Source organism: Platichthys flesus, chromosome 13 (genome assembly GCF_949316205.1).
Source record: "Platichthys flesus chromosome 13, fPlaFle2.1, whole genome shotgun sequence".
NCBI lineage: Eukaryota > Metazoa > Chordata > Actinopteri > Pleuronectiformes > Pleuronectidae > Platichthys > Platichthys flesus.
Window position 1 is genome coordinate 13,229,987 of NC_084957.1, and position 20,839 is coordinate 13,250,825.

Genomic DNA, 20,839 nt, shown 5'->3' on the forward strand with positions numbered 1-20,839 from the left:
AGCAGGACACTCTCCACTCCCCCACCCCATGTATCCACAGCCATATCCCTCCAGGCCGTGCTGTCCTGCTTAATTCTCTTTTCATTGCACATTCCAGCAGGCTGATGTCATCCTGAGACCTCACCAAGTGGTACATCGGGGTAGTGGAGCCAGTGGGCAGTTGTTCAGCCACCGCAGAGGTGAGTGACTGCTGCCAAGTTTAAGCGGAGAGCTGAATAAGGCATTTGGAGAAGGAGTGGATAATGCAATCCGGCAAAGTGCACGGGGGAAAATAGGCCGAGGGCAGTTAGTGTGATGATGGTTTGTCTGATGCTCGTAGGAGAGGCTCCCTGAAAAGTTCCAGTAAAACACTGCAGCTGGAGTGGGTGACGAGTGGGGTTTCATTCATCTGTCAATTAGTCTTGCAAACAAACAAAAGAAGCATATGTTTGGCATTTTCCCTTGATTGTCAAAATGATTATCCATCAATCAACTCACAAATGAACGGACAATCCGTAATTTAACTGGTCTGTTTTAATTACACCAACGGCAACGTTCTCCTTTCAGTTTTGTGATCTCGTTTGTAACTTTAGAAGTTGCTCGACCCCGACCGCAAAGCCGCCGAGCTCAGAGGGCATATTCCACTATTTGCACCTGCCTGAGCACTGTCATCACGGAGCTGTTGGAGTTTTCCAGCTGAAGTGCACACTCGCACTCCCTTGGGTTGATGGAAACCAGACCTCGATGCTGTCACCGGGGGCGTGAATGGAAAAGAGGCTGATTTCTCAATTCAGGGCCCAGTCGTTTGCGACATTCGATCCCGACACAGTCATCACTCCGTGGCCCTTGATTATTGGCAAGTGTCCCTCGTGCTGGCTGTAAACCCATGCCTTATATGACCTGCACGCCACGTAACTGGACACCCTTCAAACAAAGCAGCAGTGAAACAGAGGCCCGTGAAAGAGTAGACAGTGATTATTTCAGCCCACATGTCCCCTCCCCTGCACCAGGGGATCGTGAATCAACTAGTCAAGAGCCCAGGTCTGCGTGCACCTCTCAAAAGGTAGCCCTGGTGCAAACAAACACACAAATAAGGCACCGATTGTACAGCTGGCACCTTGTTCCCTGGGTGTGACATACAACATAGCACCCACCCCAGTATGGCTGCAACACCAGAGGGACATTTACAGACCCCTGAGTGTTCCTCCTGGTAAACCTGCCCTGCTTTTGAACTTGTTTGCTTGAAATTCCCCACGAGAGTGCAACAAGGGGCTGGGACTGCTGGCTCGCAGGCTCGCAACAGTGGCTCCTCTGTGAGGGGCACACAGGGCCCCCTCAATGAAGGCCCAGTGCTGCAGCAGCTGGAATCCTTTAGTGACAGCTGAAGGGCCAGAGGCTGGGGGGGGGGGGGGCGATCCAGGCAGCTGTCTCTCTACCTGCAAGGAAAAACCTCGAAAAACTCAATCTGAATTCCCTCTGCAGCCCACAGACACCGACACCTGGGTGTGGCTGGCGTTTGCATGAATCAATACAGCTTCCCAGTGTATTATTGGCAGCGTGACATGTGTGCATGTGGGAGGGAGGAGGAATGACAGCCACCAGGGTTCAGCCTCTGGAGAGCAGGCCTGGGGGGAAATGGGTGAGTCCTCGCCTCACACAGTGGTCGGCACCGAGGTGTTCTCGCCACTCATGTAATGTAGGTTAATAGAGCAGGCTGCTGTAATCCTGCAGGTCGTAAGCAGCCGGAACAGGAGACGTGACAGTAACGCACTGATGCATGCACTCACCTGAGCAGCCTCTGGAAACCACACTGTCACATATATACATATATAGATATACGTTTCGTGACGACATTAAAGGTTTCATCCCCCCCAACCACCGCAGAGCGCACATCCACCGCCTGTGGGAGATCAATCATGTGCAATGCAAGGACACACAGGACACTTACTTACTGCACAATGTAGATGTCTCCACACACACACACTGGGTGATAGTTGTTTCCCCCTCCTTCGAAATCCACAGGATCACAAGAAACAACAGGGCAAAGATACTCCCGGGACTTATCCCTAATCTCCTCAAACAAGTTGAATCACTTCCCCTTCAGGAGCACACGAGCAGGGGCGAGAGAGAGGAGGACTCGGCTGCGCGATTCTTCAACACTCTTCTCCTGAAATGCGGCTTTTTTTTCCTTCCTCTTCTTTTTATATCCACGCGTTTGTGCGTCCGAGCTGCGGGAGGAAGTCAAATCCACGTCCAGAGAGGAGAAGAGGAGGAATGAAGGATCCCGGAGGAGTTTTTCAGATGGTGCAGGAGAGGAGGAGGAGGAGGAGGAGGCTTTCTGCGGTCGCCATGGCGGACGACTGAGCGTGTGAGCCGTGCAGAGAGACGGGATTAGAGTGAGGCGAGCGGCGGATCCACTCCCGGTGCCTCCGCTCAGACAGGGAAGGAGGCGCAGCACCTCCACCTTCTGCTCAGCTGCACTTGGGAGACACGTGGAGCAGCATCACCATCTAGCGGCGGCTGCAGGAACAGCTCTAGTCCCAATAATAATTAATAATAATAATAACATTGCCAATTATGATAACAATGAAGACTAATATTGTAGGTGAAATGACTTAATTTATATAACACTAACTGTATGTGGGCCTTGGTATTTACTGTAAATAGGAAAAATCCGACTGAATGTGTCCTGTATGCAGCACTTTTGAGTGACTTGAAGGTTTACTTGCCCAAATGAATGATGTAGGAGAGGATTTACCAATTTAGTGATGTTTCACAATTTTATTTTGAACTGTGACCAACATGTAATTTTCACACAATCTGCTGTCCTGAAAAGCTGCTTTCAACATTCAATAACAGTTTTAAACGGTTTATTTCCTGTCTGCTGCTCACATATTCTAATTTTAGACACAACCTTGTATAAGGATCAACGTCGACTTAAGATCTTCAAGCCAAGTCTTAATGTCCTGCTCAAAATATTTTCTTCCCGTGTATATTGAATACTAGTATTTGACTTGAAATGTCGTGTTGCAGATATTTGATTAACTTATTTTTGTGTTAATATGCAAAGAATATTTCTTGTACATATGGGTACAGTTGATTCTTGAAATTGTATTAAAAGTATGAAAGGGAATTTAAAAGCATGCAGCGTTTTGCCAAGCTTTACTTTGAAATACCTAGCCAGTTAATTCAGAAGTTGTTACTGTTGGCATGGCAACAGCACGTTTTACTACAATGTGTAGCTTTTCTCTTTCATCAGATGTCACACGTGTTAAGACCAGAGACTACATATAAAGTTTTAAGCTTACATAAAAGGAAGATGCGGGACGTCACTGCTGGTCTGAACAGTTTGACCTTTGACCCTGGATTCACCAAGGATGATAAGGTTTAGGGGGTGCACACACGCTCTTTACCTGTGTAAACTCGTCCGTTCACTGAGGAGATTTAAAACAACTGCAAGCATTTACAGTTCATTTAAAGTTCATTCAAGTGCTGTTGTAAATCAGTGATACTGTTCCTTGTAGGGGTGTCCTCAGAGGACACTGTTCACACGGAGCCTCTGCTGTGACACCAGCAGCAGGAGATGGTGACCTCTGTGTGGGGATACTGGGAGCAGGTCACCTGGATAAACAGCTGCTCCTCTCCCTCCTGAAAATGACGGACATCAAACCATCACATATCAAGAAGGCCTAAATCTGCAGGTTTAATCACCGACATTAAAATGAAGTCTAAGTAACACTGTGAACCAGAGTGTAAAGACGATGGTTTATGTTGCCTGATAAATACTAATATGTGTTTTATATTGTCTTCTCTGCAAGTGAAAATGTACTATACAAATAAAAAATGTTCTGGAGAGTAATGGATAACGTGAAGGCTTGGACAAATGCTTATGAGCATAACGATATAGATAGATAGATAGATAGATAGATAGATAGATAGATAGATATGTTGTGTTTATGTAAAATAAATTCTAAAAACAAATACTATCATGTTAAAAGGTGCCAAGTAAACACAGAGCTGTAAAAATGAAAAGTGTTTCCACTGATATATACTGGAGTAAAATAGAATGAAAACACTCAAGTAATGTACAAGTATTTCAAATCTACACAGTTCTTAAGTGAATGTACTAAGCTATATTCCAGGGAGGCAAACAGATTTTGGGGGATGTGTCAGAGCTGTATCAGTTGACAGTTGAACTGATTCAGTCAGATTTATGTAACCATACAGATGTACAGTTTGTCTCCTCCTGTGGCTCAGTTGCTATTCCCTGGTCGTGCCTTTTCATGGCTGGTGGCTTGGGGCTCTGGCTGTGCCTGGCGCCTCCACATCGCCCACTCCTCCATGTAAGTAGCTGCACGAAGGGACGGGGATGAAAGACGAGCTGTGTGCTGGAAAGCTGGAGCGTTTTTTTTTTTCCCCTTGTCTCTAATGTCTTCTGCCTGTTGACCGTCTTTCTTAACAACAGGAAGAGAAGTCTCCTCCATCTTTGTGATGTGGGACTGGAGGAGCGGAACTCACACTCTGTCTGGGGGGGGCAAGCAAAGACAATTCTCTTTTAGATTAATTATGTGGGTTTTTAAGATTTTGTGCCACGTTCCTCAGTGACCCCTCATCCAGTTATGTAATGAAGTCAGTGTGAAGAGTCACCTTTCATTTACACTACATCTTTTAGATTTTTAAATTTCTCCAAATTCATTCAATAATCTGAAAGTTTTATGTGAAATGAAAGGTCGGACTATACAGTCTAGAGTTCTAGTTCTTTTAGATGTAGGTGTCCAGGACGGATACTTGACAGTGTTTGGCAGAAGAGGTGAACTCATCCGTGGAAACATGTATTAAGTGCAAGGGGTGGGTGGATGTTATATTTGATCAAACAGAGGGAGGGAAACTGTTTCTCTACAAAGAGAACGTCCAAGATTGAGGAAGGAAACGTCATCCGCTCTGACATGAGCGCTGTGGAGCTCCTGCAGAGACCCCCTCCTCAACTGGAGGAGGAAACCAGCAGGGGGGAGACTCATCACATGCTCCATTAAAGAAAAACAAAAAGAGAACAGGAAAAGCCTAAATGTTCTCATACATTACCCCAGGGAAAGATGTATAGGTTTGTATAAGCTGGGATAGACATGGTTTCCTCCAAGGAAACACACAGTGGGGATTCCCTGTAATCAACATGTACACTACTCTATATTTGGTTGTGCTTCTCAAAAACTACTTTTCATCTTTTATTTTGATGTATTAATAGCTCAGTCACATGTTTTTTTCCTTGTTGTCAGCTTGTGAGTATTTTCTCTGATACCATGTACAGCAATACACAAAATATTTTCAATCCATCTTATTAATATTTCACGTCACAGCTTCAGATGACTTCTTAAAAGACACAGATGGTAAAGCTTGGGGCCTCGAGTCTGTGAGAACAATTCCACCACAATTATCAAGATGTAAGTGCAACAAACAAATACCCATCAGAGACGTTTTTACCAGAAACTGTGAATTACTCCCTCACAGCTTTTCTGCCTCCCTGAGGGCTGTATGAGTCTGTGGCTGAAGCTGCTCCTTAGCTTGTCCAGTGTTTTGTGGAGGGGGTGAGAGGGATTGCCAGCTGTTTTGCCAGCATCCTGTCCTCCACCACCTCCTCCAGGGTGACAAGCTTAGAGCCAACCACAGACTTTGCCTTCCTGATGAGTTTTCTCAGTCTGTTGGCGTCCTTAGCCTTGATGCCCGCACCCCAGGACACCACGGCAAAGAAGATGGTGCTCTCCATCACAGACTTATAGAACATCTGCAGCATCTTGTTGCAGACATTTCAAGGGAGTGGAGATTTTCTATTAAACCGTATAACTTTACAAAAGAAAACAATTGACCACTAAACATTTTATAATGAGCACAAGGGACCTAGGAGTCATCGATGAACACACAATAACATGAGCGATCCTTAAAGGTTCAGTGTACACGATTTAGGTGAAAGGGATCTATTGGTAGAACGTTTTCTTCCCTCTAGAATGGCCCTTTATACTTAAATACTTTATATTTACATCAGGCCGCCATGTTTTTTACAGTAGCCCAAACTGGACAAACTAAACACCTTTTGAGTTTTATGACAATTGAATGATACCACAGGTTCTTCTTCATGTTTGGAAAGGGAGAGTGAGGTAAAGGGTATTGAGCTGCAATAGGCAACTTCACCACTAGATGTCACTAGCTCCCACACACTGATCCTTTAAAATTGGACTTCGAGCACAGATCCTCCACAGAGAAGGTTATGTCTTGATTGAGGCTTGTTTGTTTATTTATGATCTGATTTTTAGCAGGATTTTGCAACACAAACACTAGTGAATTGATTTTCTTGAAACTTTATGCAGTGGTGGGGGACAGGCAAAGAAATAACCCATTTGATTTTGAGGCAGATCCAAATAAACAGACCGAACCAGGAATGAATTCAAGGGGACTGTTGGGCCTAGGCGGAGGTATTTCCTTTACTTCCATTCTAACTTGTATGGGCTGTTTCCTGTTCCCTTTATACCCTGTGCATTCCCTTGTTTTTTTGTGATTTCTCTAAAAACATTGAGCAGAGATTTCAGTTTTACAACATTAATGTGGCTGCAAAACACTTACAAGACCTAAAGGGTCAGTAAAACAAAAATTCTATATTTCCGGCTTACTTAAAAAACAACAACACACACACACTGTGTTACTCTGTTACAGCTGCAGATTGGACTGTGAAATAGAGAACTCATGTTGCCATCAGGTTGCCATGACACCCAGTTATTAGGCTTTCTGACGGTCGTCCTGTTTGTTTACTCGCCAGAGGGGGGGTTGAGCGTGTGGGCTGATAACAGTTTGGATTTCTTTAGTGTTGCTGACTTCCAGGGAAGGTCTGCGTTCTGCCACGAGCACGTCGTCTGCTGTTCCCAACTCCTGTAGGCAGACATGTGAACATTCACAGTGACAATACCTTAAACATGAAGATATAATGCAAAACTTCTCCTCTTCACATTCCACACTATTGATTTCCACGTTATCTCTCTGCTGCAAAGGTACAAAGGCCTTTGTCCTCCACATTTCAGCCTCCGTCTGGACCATTGAGACTTTAATGCTCCACTGATCAATGAGAGGATTAAAGTAATTTAAAGGCTCCTTTGTTTGGTTTGTGCACTGGAATCCCCTTCATCCCTGAACCCCCTGGGACGCCAGGTTCCTCCAGTCCTCAGGACGAGGGCCTCGTGGTCTTTCGTCTCCTGGAGTACAAATGCACAAGGTTGACATGCACCTTTTTGTCATGGGCTCCCTCATGGACACCCCCAGGCTGCAGTCTGCAGCACCGTGGGTGAGGGTGTTGTTGTGATTCATGCAGATCCCACTTTCCTCTTGACATTTGACATATTGAAGTAGAGGATCTGGGCTGGAACAAACACGATGTGTTTTGTCCCAGCTGCTACGTCTGCCTCTGAGTCGAGAACAGGTAACGATGAGTCAGACCCTATTTATTCATATTCTGGCACTGTGCAACCCCCAGGGGTTGTTTTCAAGCTGACTTTATTTCTATTTTCCAGCCTGTTCCCTGCTGAGGATTCAGAATCTCAGGATGCTACCTAGCATGGCACTCTTAGAAAGTTGTTACTGATATGACTTTGCAAGGACTTCAGGAAAGAGGGGAAGTGAAGAGCACATGAAAAAAAAGGAGAAACAGCCCAGGAGATAAGGCTGCACGGCTATTAGGCTGATTCCTGTAAAGCATCTGGTAATCCATTCTCATTAAATCTCTCTCACTGGTCAACAAGGTGCCACATTTAACACAGGCACATTATGCAGAAGACTGAGTGATGCCACAGGGATGCTGGCTCCTAATGAACCCCACTGAGACCCCTCGCCATCGGGTTCTGTCTCATCAGGGTGAATAAAGCACCTCAGCGAGCAGGAGAGCATAAACACACCACACACACACATACATACACCACACACACACACACACACACACACACTCTTCACCAGTCGGCTCTCATCAGGTGGCTGGAGGTTGATGTTGACAGGCGCCTCAGAGGAGAAGCTGGCACACACATCACCGGATCTATTAACTGACTTTTATTTACCCCCAATCAGGCCATTTCCACTCTGCATCAGCGATTCAAAACTATCTCTATTGGCTAAGCAGATAAAAAGAAACAAAACATAGAGACTCCAACTTTTTTTTTAAGTAATCCCCGAAAATCATTTTGTCTTTGTAACTAATTTCTGGTTCCTCTCCCTACCTGACATGAGGGACGGACTCCATATCCATGATGTATTCACTAAATATGCTTTATGTTCTCCCATTTCTGGATAGCACAGAGTTAATGTGTTCTGTGTTTCATCAGATTCAGCGATCGCACTTGAAATTACAGAGTTAAAGAGTTAAAAAAAAAGTTTTATGAGTGTTTAAGCCCCTTCTTTATTTTTATGTTTGTGACATCGCCTGCACTTTACCAGCACTTGATTGAATTATTGTGTTTATGCGTTGATTACATTTAAAAATAACTCAAAACCTTTACCAATTTCAAGCAAACAACTCTGGTGAACTCTATTTATCCTCAAACAATCTGTATCTAGAACATCCATTATATAAACATTTAGTCTATTGCGATAATTCATGATGCATTGATTCATTTGTTTTTAATTTAACATTAGGCTCTTTGAAACTTAAGTTTAAAAGCATGGTGCTAAGAAACAAGATGGAAGGCTGGAAGTACTGGACCTAAACTAACAAACTCTCAAGGACAACATTTTGTTTTATGCCATTATGTCTAATGATATTGATAAGTAGCATATAAATATTTGAGAGATGGTTTATAACACACAACACAATGTAGTTGTAAAGAGACAGTTTGCAGGAATGTAAATAATCACAGTATAATAACAACCATAAACTGGAGTCATGTGTGTAAACATCTATTGAATGATAAAATATGGATTCAAAGGAGAAATTATAACTGATAATTTATACATATTACATTATAAATATTTATAATTAAATGATGTCTTATATTAAATGTATTATGCCTTTATTTAGTGTTTCTAAACAGGAGCCTTAAAGTCAAATGTTACCATATTTCCTGCTCGAATATTTTAATCTGGACATGGGTTAAAACATTGAATACACAAAGCAACAGACAATCCTGTCCAATTGAACTGGACAGGAATCATTTAAAGTCCATTGGTTAAGCTGTTCCTGTGAAAACATTGTTCAACTAGATATCCAAACAGAAAGTATATCAAATAACATTCTAATTAAAGTCATGTTACTGTGCAAAGGTTTTCCCATCCCCCCCATTCCAAGCTGTTCCTGTGACGTCCACAATCTATTCCCTCCGAGGATTTTTGTGTTTAAGTGTATTTTCTGAAAAAGGAGAAAAGAACCAGGATGTTTGTTCATATTCTAGTGGACAGTAAATCTGGATTTTCATGGACTCTCCCATGAGTTTCAGTCGTTTTAAGAGCCCCACAGGAGCTGTGGTCTATCAGCTGAAAACAGATGAGTTATCTTTAGAACAGATGATTAATCATTTCCTGAGACGTTTGTAACATGTGGGTGCAAAATCTGAAAAGCAAGAATAGAAACCCCTCTGGATTCTCACTGTAATAAAAACCTCATACCCTAGGAACTTCCTTTTTTATTTTATTTGATTCTTACTTTGTAATTGTTGTTGCTGTTGTCCTTTTCCCTCGCCAGATACGACTTTTGTCCAAATGTAAATTTATTTTCACTGAAAAAAAGCTACAATCAAATCTGGTAAAGCCTCTGTGACATGTAAAGGAATCTCCACATGATCAGGGTGACGTGTTGAGAAAGAGCAGCGGAAACTAATCAGTTTGAGTCACAGAACAAAGAGATGAACATGTCCATCCTTCACTTTAAGCCTGGCAGCCTTGGTTGAGTGTTGAACGCACTTTTATTGTTAGGTGTCAAATGTAACAGTGTCACCATTCAGAGAGGGAATAAAGAGTAAATGGTCACATAAAAAAATATAAAATCAACGATGAAAATGGTCACACGGGGAGAGTCAGGTTCCCGCGGCATCGTGGATGTACAGTTGAGACAATGTCCAGATCCTGACGTGTGTGTGTGTGTTCGGTTTGCACGTTTCCACAGCCTCAAACGATTAGAGTCCTTTTTTTGTTTTTGTTTACTAGCCATGCATACAGTTGACAATTCCACGTGTTGAGTCAGTGTCTTCACAGGAGCTGGCACTTTCAATACAAAATATTTACACTACCATTTATTATTCTCAGGATCACGGCCTCTTGTCGTCACTAGTTCTTACTATGGATTTGAACACTGGGCACGTAAGGAATGAAACTCCTGAGCAGCTCAGTTCAGACTGACACTGGAGGAGAAATAAAAAGAGACATGTTACGTATGGCAAGTGTTGGCAGCTTCACTTTAAATGCTGTGAAAGGAGTTTGGAGAGATCGTCCGTAGAGAGAATCACACACTGACAAGTTGACCTCTTTGTTGCAGTCTGCTGTAAGAGACATCCTAGAGTCCTACTATTAAATCTCAAAAGTGAGAAGAAAAAGGAAAGAATTGAATGACTTGTCTACCCTTTTTCTCTCCATTCCTTTTTTTTGTTTAACGGCTGAGGAAGATTCAAAATATATATAAGACAGTGGAGGTGCTTTCATTTCACCTCTTTGGTTCAGCCCTATGATGAATAGAAACTCATATTTGACATATTGCAAATTAAAAACACTCCTCTGGGGTCAGTTTACAGTAGCTACTCATGGTAACAAAAAAATGAATCTTGGTGTTATGTGGTTAGGGTTAGGGTTAGGGACGAAACCTGGGAAAAAAAAAAAAAACCCACTCATTCTTATCACATTGTTTAAGTGTAGAGATCCTGACAGGGGAGTCTTTGCTGATGAAAGGATACAAACAAACAACTAAAGAGAGTCAAATAAGGCGAGGGCATGTTCCTTTTTTGTTGTTTGTCAATTTCTCTTGCAGCATACCTCATTCAAAACATATTCATTACTCACATGTCGTCATTATTAATCATGTCACTGCAGATTGTATGCTCCGTAGAGTTAACATCCATTGCGTTCAACCATGGATTCGACTTCCATTTAATTGGCGTGTGCATGTCTGAGCGTGTGTGTCTCTCTGCTGCGTTGTCGTGGTAGCTTCCTCTAAGTAGAACTCTTTTCCCTCAAAGCCCCCGGGGCTATTGTATATTGCAAGAGGAGCAGCAGGGGTCATCCTTGTCCGGCTGGGCGGCGAAGTCCATCTGCCGAACAATCTCAGCGAACAGTTCGTCGACCATGGTTTTGCTCTTGGCCGACGTCTCCATGAACGGGCAGCCCCACTCCTCGGCCAGCGCCTGGCCCTCGCTGGCCGAGACCTCCCTCTCGCTCTCCAGGTCCACCTTGTTCCCCACCAGGATGACGGGGACCTTCTCGTACCTGAGGGCAGAAACAGAAGCGTGAATACGACCGAGCTAAAGCTGATGTCTGAGGAGCAGGAATGGAATCAATCATCTCGTTTCTTTTTGTGCCTTCACAGTTAAGCATGGAAATTACTCTTTCAAAACTTGGCAACAATGACACTTGCTTCATGCTTCAGAAAGTTTGAATTGCACTGCTGAACGAACCTTTGTTATTTGCATGAGGAAACCCTCTAGTCAATGATATTATTTCATTATCCGTAATTTTCACTTTGTATAAAAAAAAAACGACTGAAAAGGGACGACACTGCGCATTACCTCATTTCAGAATTTTCTTGACCGGCTTAGGGGAGCCAAGCATTTTGGGGCTAGAATGCAGGGAGGCAACCTGACCAGGTCCCTGATCCCAACAGGTTAGACATTATTTCCCTTAATCTGAGCATCCATCCATCATCGACTGAGAACGGCTTATCCTCTGAGGATCGCAGAGGGGCTAGAGCCAATCCCAGTGAGAAGAGCGGTGCACCCTGGACAGGTCGCCAGCGTAAGACAGGACCAACGCAAAGAGACAAACAATCGTGGTCAGTTTAGAATCACCAACTAACCCAACCTCAATCTAAATGTCTTTGGAGTGCAGAAGGAAGCCCCCCCCGCCCCCCCTTATTTGCAAAAACTCAAAGTGTTGAGAATAAAAAAGTAAGCAGCCACAGAGGGACTTGGCAGTGAAATTACTGTTCTTAGCAAAGTTTGACAATCACATCTCAGCGTTGTTTCCTCTGCTATTTCAAACCATGAAATCAGCCCTTGCGATTTCAAAAATCACCCGCTTGGTGAAGTATTTCCAAAAAAGCTCAGCCGGGTGCAAAATGTGGGCTCCCTGTGGGTGGTTCCATGTTCAAAACGGAAAGAAAGGTTCCTATTTTGACTGGTCTCCGACTGTGGGAGGCAGCTTCCCACATAAAGAACCAGGACGGCACCTTCTTACTGCGAGGCACTTAGTGCTGAGCCTTCAAGCCACCCACCCTGCCTCATGTACACACCAGAGCTGTTTTTAGATATGCACTGAAGTCCTGCAATCTTCTGGAGGAGCAGTACGTGAGATCGTATATGTTCAAGTCAGCTTCCTATGGACATTTCCCAGAACCTTTCCTGCCAGCCCACTTAGTAAAAACGTCTGAGTGAGCCCACAGTGAGAATACAGCGGGACGATGTTGGATGAGAAACTGGAAGAATACTAAATATGTCAGTTATACACGTAGAAGACGCAGACAAAGATGTCAACTTGTAAAAAGATTCAAGAGCTTTTATTGACAAATTACCAAAAAGTTGCAGGGACGACAAAAGACTCGGTCTGAGTTGTCTGAAGATTTTCCTGTTGTGCAGAATCTCCTGCTGAGTCCTTCATCGGTGAAAGGCAAATGCCCAGACTCATGTCTCCGGACATTTTCCTGAGTCTTCGTCTGAAAACGGCTTAAGTCTAAACCTTGACCTCGCAGACAACAGGAAATGAGTAGTATAATATAACCTTGAGCTCCTGGAGGGTCAGAGCGCAGGAAGAGGCCATAATCTGTTGAGCTTTGAGCTCCGTGCTGTGGAGCTGGGTGACATATCTCTGAGGAACTGCAGCCACAACTGACGGTCAGGTCAGATGATCTAAATGGAATTCTGCTTTTTAATTATTTAGAGGAACAACTGGGATGTTGCTTCACTGATATAATCGCGACATCGGTTTTGATATCAGGGAACATGGTTAGCCTCGGAGGCCGTTAGATACAAAGATCGAGCTTATTTCTTTCATCCTTATCTGAATGAGGCGAGTGAGGGAGAGTGTTCCATCTGCTGGAGCCAATCGTTTGAATTCAAATGTCTCTGACCACGACACCGAGCCACGTTGTCACATCTAACCGGTTATTACCCCCCCGAACAACCACCAACATAACCAGGGGTTTTAAAACACTGTCTTTACTCTTTGATATATACATGCTTCTAAATTATTAATAGAAGTGGGAAAAAACATCATCCTCATCCTTGATCGCTATGGTAACAGGTATACATGTGGAAGAAGACGTAAGTGTCATACTTCTTAGAGGTCGGGCCGCCTGAGCCCTGCTTACAGGCCAGGGGCTGCAAGTCTCAGCATTAAATAAGCTTAAACTTACCGAGAAAAGGAAGCCAACTTTGATCTATTCATGAATATATTATACAGAGGGAACTTTAATCACAATCCCGTCCTGCTCCCAGGATTGGCTCACCAGCCGTGAAGGAGCAACCAGGATTTAGGAGATGATCTCAGAGGTTCCTCTGTGTGTTGCCCTTGAGCTTCAAAGATAACTTGTATGAGAAACTACAGCAGCCAAGTCTCATTCACTGCATTCCTGGGGTCAATAAAAAACAGTGAGGACGTGATTTCCCAACTATTTCTGGACCACTTCTAGCTGGTGGTGGGTGGCTCTCGCCCAGAACTTTATATTCCATTACCACCGTCACTGAAAAAAACTTAAACATAGATGTCGGTGAGCAGATTGCAAGCCAGAACCTTCCCTTTTATAGCTGTGCCCATTTAGAAGACGCCACAGGGGGCTCTGGGTTTAGGTGGGGTAATGGTACCATTTGGTTTCTGTCTTGTCTCCCCCACAAAGGGGTTGCAACTCAAATCTCCCACTTTAAATCTCTTGCGGAGGCCGGTGGTCACCTAACTACCTCATGTATTATCTACCATCACATGCTGTTTCATAGCAGCTTTCACTTTCCTGCCCCAAATGTCTCTTGTTAAAGAAAAAAAAAACCCAGTTCAAGATGGTTGGTACCTGAACTCTGTGTATGGAGCTAGGGCTCAAAGGTAAATCATCATTATCATCACAAATTGAACAGTGGGCTAACACCAAATATGATTTTCTTTATTAATGATTCCATCTTCTTCTCTATTATTAGTTTGGTCCGTAGAATTTGTAGAACCAATTAGTTTAGCACAAAGTAAGAGATCTATCTAAAAATCTAAATACATTCAGTTTGTGAAGCTCCAAACAGCGAATTTTTGACATTTTTAACTAGAAAAATCCTCCCAATGATTAACTACTAATCAAATTACCTTCCGGTGATAATTTTCTGCCTCTTGACTAACCAACACATTTGATGATAACGAGATTATAATAACCAATCATCAAACTACTTACTAATTGTCTCTCTACTGACTAATCGATTAATTGATTTATATTCTCAGAGCAGGAGGAATTCCATTAAAGTCAGTCCAGTCACCCGTGTGGTTTGGTCTGCTGTCGTTGAGTTAAGCTGCTCATTTAGGTCTCATCATAGCAGGAGCAGATGCACAAAGACATCTGGTAGCAAAGGAGAGGTTCTATATATAGTCATAATAACAGAGGCAGTCCCACGAGGTGTGAGATGGTGGCTGCCACAGATACCGAGGCTGCCCTGGCCTCGGTGATAGAGGGTGTCGGCCACACTGTGTCTGGGCCCAACGGTGGCTGATGCAAGCGGGCCAGGCTCGTCCGTAACACAGAACACACACAGAGCGGGTTATGAGGTTCTAGACACCAGCCGCAAAACGACAAAATGAATAACCGAGTCGGGTCGCGTTTGTGCCTGGACACAAACAGCTCAAGCAACGTGTCATGCTTTAGCCCTCGACTTGTGAGCCTGACGGGGACCGCGCTGGAGCACTCTGAGTGCTAACACCCATCTGAGCTCACCCAGATACGCCTTATCTATAATGCATGAAGCATCAACTCACAGAGGCCCTGCTGACGGACGGCCGAGCCCGGCGGCCCTCGAGTCTCTGAATTTGAATCCAGCCAACGTCGTCAGGACAAGGGGGAGAGTGAATGCGCCTTTTCCCAACGGCCCCTTGTGAGGGAGGTCTTCAGTTCAGCCAGAGGAAAGAATTCAGCTGAGTCAGAGAGCAGTGAAAAAAATCGGAAAGATCATAAAGGCACTTCTGGGTAGTCTTTAATCAACATGCTACGACAACCACATAAAGATTTCTGCTATTTAGAATTCAACTTCAAGGCTTTATTAGATTCTCTGAAGGTTATAAGAACTAATTCCCTACTTCGCTTTACCCTCAAACCGTGAGGCTATTCACGGAGACACCGGCCATGAAATGTCAAAATGGACGAGATAGATGAGAACTGAACCCGGCACACTGAACAGTCATCCTTGGATCAAATGTATTACAGCAACAATAAAGCCGTCCACCATCTCCCTGGGGGTAATTATGCCGTCTGAACCAAATTCCTCCCCTTACTGAACAAAGTCCAAGGCTGAAAATCTGAAATTCAAAGTGCACACTGCATCAAAAATGTGTTCAGGCTGCCTCTCCATAAGACGGGGTGAGAAAGGAGCGGAGTAAGCTTTGAACAGTTCACAGACTCATTCACACGTTCAATAGAGAAACGTGGCCCGAGTGCCTCGTTCCACATCCTCCACTGAAAATATAACTTTATACTGGGGATCTTATTCCAGTATTGACACGAGTCTTACCACCAGCCTAATATCAGAGAGACAAAGACTTCAATTTAAATTAGACCACCATACAGTACAATGTTTCAGTTTGTTGTCTTTTACACTCAGTGAGCACTTTATTAGGAACACCACAGTTCCTCTTTTGAGATTTGGCTTCATGTTGACCCGATTGTAATTTTCTACCGATTTGTCAGCTGCACATTCATACTGGGAATTTCCCATTCTACCACATCCCTCTTTTTTTTATTGTACTCAGATCTGGTGACTGGGGAGGACACATACGTTCACAGAACTCTTGGTTTGTGGCTTTCACCAGCTGAATGTAGCCACTTTCCACGTAAGGAATAGTTCAACATATTTTTATTTTCCAACCTGTCAAGGAAGGACACAAGGGCTCAAACGAGAAAGTTAAATTGTCATTATTAAAACAAGTGAGCAAAAGTTTCTGAAAACATCGGCATCTCGTGAAGAGTGAGGCCTGAGTTTGTAATGACCACTTCAGGGGGGGGTGTTCATATGGACACCTCTCGTAAACAGGCTAAAAACGGTTCAATTTGAAATCAGCATGAGAACACACTGTCAAAATTCACACACTTCTCCAATGACTATTCCGGCTACACAGTGAACTACATGTACGTTTACTACCTGAAGAGGGACTTGAGACACAGCTTCAGCCAAACTTCTTGCTATAGAAATTATAAAGCTAGAGACGCACAGTGCTGAATTGACACACAACATCAGTGGGGACACTGTGTACATGCTATAAGACATATAAGTGTACTAACTGAGGTATCTGATTTGAGTCACAGCATCTACAGCAGTCACTGAACTTCAGCTCAGTTCTTCGGTTTTCACAAAAGCCAAAGAAACCGATGAAAGAGGATCTGTTTGGGTGAGTGCTGCTCCTCCAGTTAGTGATCTTAATCTTTTCAGCCTTTTGGCTCATGAAAAAGCCCTGAATGCAATCTCCACAGTTTGGCCCAACATTGACATCAGCACATAAGAGACGCTGACAACATCAGCGCCACTTTAATTGTAAAATCTTGGTATTGTTTCACCTCCTTCTCCGTCTCTAACCTCCCACCCTGGTGTTTGTATTGAAAAGGCTTCTGAATTCACCAATCACAACGTATCCCTGGCGTGCAGATACCGGCAGCTGAACTGAGGAGTGACGAGGTCGCCGGCAGACAACAGGCGGGCCAGGGTGTAACCATGTGCACCCCCGGCCTCTGTGCTGAAGCCCGTCCACTCACAGCAGGCACTGATAGATGCTGACAGGAGTCGGAGTGAGAGTGACGCACCGCAGTGCCTTTGACCGGGGCGCATGCCGATACGGACGTGATGGGTCACCAGTGTTTTTGCCGCGAGGACGGACGAACAGGCAAGTCAAAGTAATAACAGTGGATTAAGGTAAACAAACACTCTGACTGCAGAGTAAAAATAAAGTGACTGAACTCAGCCATTTGTAGCCGCCAGAGCTGCCGTTCAGACGTATTAAAGGACAACGCCACCCTGTTTCAAAGGGTCATTATCAGTCTGAGATGTTCAGTGGTTACAAGTGATCGTTTGTGTGATTTTGTGGCTTTTGTTACCTTTAGCAATAAATTAAATCATGGATTGTCATGGTAAAGGTCTGGCAAATGTATTGTCTCCTGTGTTGATCTTTGATGGTTATATAAAGTAGAGAATAGACTTGCAATACGTGGTCTGTAAATTGTCTTTTGACCCTTAAATCTCTCGCCCTGTGTGAGATTTGTTGTCCCATTTTCAGCCTCCCACTTCTTTGCTGGTGTGGGGGAATTTTTCCCATTTCTAGTCAGTCCTTGTCTTCATTGTTGTCGCCGTGTGAGTTGCGTTTCCTATTAACAGCCTCTGAGGACGTCCCCTGCAGTCAACAGAAGCTTTAAGTGAAAGAAAAATTACCTGAATGTATGAAAAGGCTAAAAGGCTAAAACAAACAACAGAATAAAGCAAACTACTTCCTTTTTTGAAACAAAAAGGATCAATGAAATGTTTCTGATGCCAGGCTGGTCGGCCAACTGATGTGCGATGGAGGATGCTGGGGTATTTTACACATCAGCTCTAAGCAACACTTTGATTTGTCTCCTCTTTGAAAATGTAATACAGCAGCAGGAGACACAGTGTTCAGTGTGAAGTTACATAACAGCCTGGCTGCATCTGCTGTGTGAGCACACATGTACACATATAAAAACATGTCTACTTCGACACACACTATCCCCGGGGGGGGGGCACTCTATACAGGGCAGTCCCTTGTCCCCTAACCCTAACCCTAACCATCACATCCAACTCAATTCATCCCTACCCCGTACGAAAATAAAATCTTTACCGTCAAAAAACTGTACCCGTTGGGACCTTAGTCTTCATCCCTACAGGTTTGTGTGTTTTCAGGTTGAAGGCCCCATTGGGACTTCAATCAACACACACACATACACAAACACAACACACACACTGTAGACTGGAAGTACCTCTCCACATTCTCAACCCATAAGGGGAAAACAGGTTGACCTCATTCTTTCATCCGCAGATTTATAGGATTGTTTGTGAGGTGCATGTGGAAAAGAGAAAAACTGAAATTGTATTTTTAGACGACGGAAAGAGGCGAAAACAGCAAAAGTGCTACAACTTGAACACACTGTGTAAACTGACTACAATATGCTTTATCAACACACTGCTTTGTGTCTCCTCCTGAGCCCACTGGACTCCCTGAATTGACCGCAACACATCGACTGACACCTACCATGACTGATGGACCCACACAGTCACAGCTCAGTGCACGCTGCCTGCCCATTACAAACAGGAACTAACTGATTGCAGATGATTATCCAACCACCGTGACACCGTGTATTTAGGGTTTTATACAAGTACATTGGCCCTGAGGTACAGGAACACCGATATCATGACGGCACAAGCCCCGCAGCGGCCTCGGCTAACCTCCTGCATCAATCAGCCGCTCGCTCCGGTGACCCCACATCGGGATCATCCGTGGAGCAGACATCAGAAGATCTCACACTTTCAGTTGGGCCGCTCTTCCTAAAGAGCTTGGGCAGCTTGTAAATTAAGAACAGGGCCTCCCGTTCAGCAGAAGCCGGGCTCATGGAAGTGAGCTGCCTCTGTCCCTGCCTCCAGCCCCTCCAGTGTTTTTGAGCTGTGCCTCCTTGAAGCTGCAGTGAATCCCGGGTATCCCCCTGGTCCGGTGTTTCACTGAGGTTGCAGCATCATAGGAAGACACTGACAGATCACAGGCGGCGTCTAGCAAGCTGTGGCCGTGGGACACACTGGTCCTCCCTAGGATGTGGCCGTCTAGACTGGGACATTAGAAAGTCTGTAGGAGACTTGAGGACGCTCTGAGATCACGCATGACTTCTAACGGTGCCGGGGCTGCAGATTTGCCTACCAACAACCACTGAGGCTGAGACCTGGCACACCAAAATAGAACAGGCGTGTGGTGTTGCCCTGAAGACACACAGCATCTCCATCCAAGCACAGTCCTCACAGCAGGGCCGGGGCCCATCTCTCAACTACAGGGCCCGGAAGAACAAGCTCCAGCATCCATTACACCACACTACTTGGCCACAATAGGTTTTTCCTGCTGATATTTTAAACCAACCTTTTCACTCTTATGATCTGATCCCTCATCGGCTTTATGTCCTGGAAGCTCTGCTGGTTGACAAGGCTGTAGACCAGTATGAACCCCTGGCCGTTTTTGATGTAGAGGTCCCGCATGGAGGCGAACTGCTCGGTGCCGGCGGTGTCCAGGATCTCCAGCACCGACGGCGAGGAGTCCACCTCGATCTCCTTGCGGTAGAAATCCTCGATGGTGGGGTCGTACTTCTCGATGAACGTCCCGGTGACGAACTGCACGGTGAGGGCGGACTTCCCGACCCCGCCGCTGCCCAGGACCACCACTTTGTACTCGCGCATCGTGGATTTGGAAATCGAGTCGTTATGGTGCCAAGAGTCCGCGCGTCATTGAAATGAACCCGAAACAGTCACCGCTCGTGGGCCATGTCGGACGGGCTGTCAAGAAACGCGCGCACGGTCCCGCTCGCCTTGCTGCTCGGCTACGGCAGAGCACAAAGACTCGGTGCCCCCAGCACGGATCTCATTGTAGAATTTACCCCTCGCAGGCCAGACACTGACCGCTGTACGAGCGTCCGAGCACCGCGATCGTCCCGAACGTGCACCGGGGGAGGCGGAGGAGAATATCGGCCGGTGATGTGGACCGGACCGGTTCTCATCTGCTTGGCCTCACTCCTCTCTGTGCGTCAGGAGAGAAAATATCACAAACTTGCTCCATCGAAGGGAAGAAAAGGACGCTGGGCTTCGACCTGACAACGAACCGCAGCCGCTGAGGCCTCCGCGGGGACAACAAGTCCAAGTCTGTGGACACCTGCTCGGAGCAACCTGCGGATCTCTTTGTTTCTCCTGTCACCATCGCGGGCATGTCTCCGTCTCTCCCCCGCTCTCCTGCGCGATCCCAGCCGCCATACTCTCGGGCGGAGACCCACGGCCGCTGCGTAACCAGCCGGTCCCCACTCGGCTCCCGTACTGAGACTGGGGAAAAAAAAAAGAAAACACCACCACCCTCCCTCCTCGTTCGGACGGATGTGCGAGCTGTCCAATGGCAGCCCCGCGCTCCCCGCTGCCTTGAATGGGAGCAGAGACGCTGACTGTTCAGCGGCTGCGTTTCCGCTCATGTGTTAAAATTCCCATCATTCGGTTGCCCCAGTGACATCCAAAGAGAGCTCGTCCAATCACAGCGGCGCCTCCAGGATGCACATCCAAGAAGAAAATGCGCCGGATGATGTTGCCATGGTAACGCAGCATTTTCTGTGCGTGTTGCTGCTGCTGCTGCTGTTCAGACGAGTCCAAGAGATCTGTCTGGGGTATTATTTATTGATGACACAGACAGAACGTGTGTTTGTCGACTGGATAATGTTTAAAAA

At 45.2% G+C, this 20,839-nt stretch overlaps 2 protein-coding genes across 2 annotated transcripts in view; both read right to left on the minus strand.

Moving 5' to 3' along the window:
• LOC133967501 (FERM, ARHGEF and pleckstrin domain-containing protein 1-like) overlaps window positions 1–3,751 on the minus strand; it is a 55,081-nt gene extending 51,330 nt beyond the window's left edge. Inside the window, exon 1 of the mRNA XM_062402991.1 lies at window positions 1,932–3,751. The gene's annotated coding sequence lies outside the window, so the exon portion shown is untranslated. The remainder of the gene's footprint in view (window positions 1–1,931) is intronic.
• A 6,132-nt stretch (window positions 3,752–9,883) lies between these two features.
• Window positions 9,884–20,438, minus strand: LOC133967544 (ras-related protein Rap-2a). Its single transcript, XM_062403062.1, has 2 exons — window positions 19,501–20,438; window positions 9,884–11,412 (listed from the first exon to the last, which is right to left on the minus strand). The coding sequence occupies exons 1-2, from the start codon at window positions 19,812–19,814 to the stop codon at window positions 11,175–11,177; spliced, it is 552 nt and encodes a 183-aa protein (XP_062259046.1). The 5' UTR covers window positions 19,815–20,438; the 3' UTR covers window positions 9,884–11,174.
• Between the last annotated feature and the right edge of the window lie 401 nt (window positions 20,439–20,839).

Coding starts and splice junctions, on each gene's coding strand:
- LOC133967544 (XM_062403062.1), bottom strand. CDS start 19,814: ATGCGCGAGTACAAAGTGGTGGTCCTGGGCAGCGGCGGGGTCGGGAAG. Junction 11,413..19,500: donor CAGATCATAAGAGTGAAAAG/GTTGGTTTAAAA, acceptor TTCTGCCCTCAG/GTACGAGAAGGTCCCCGTCA.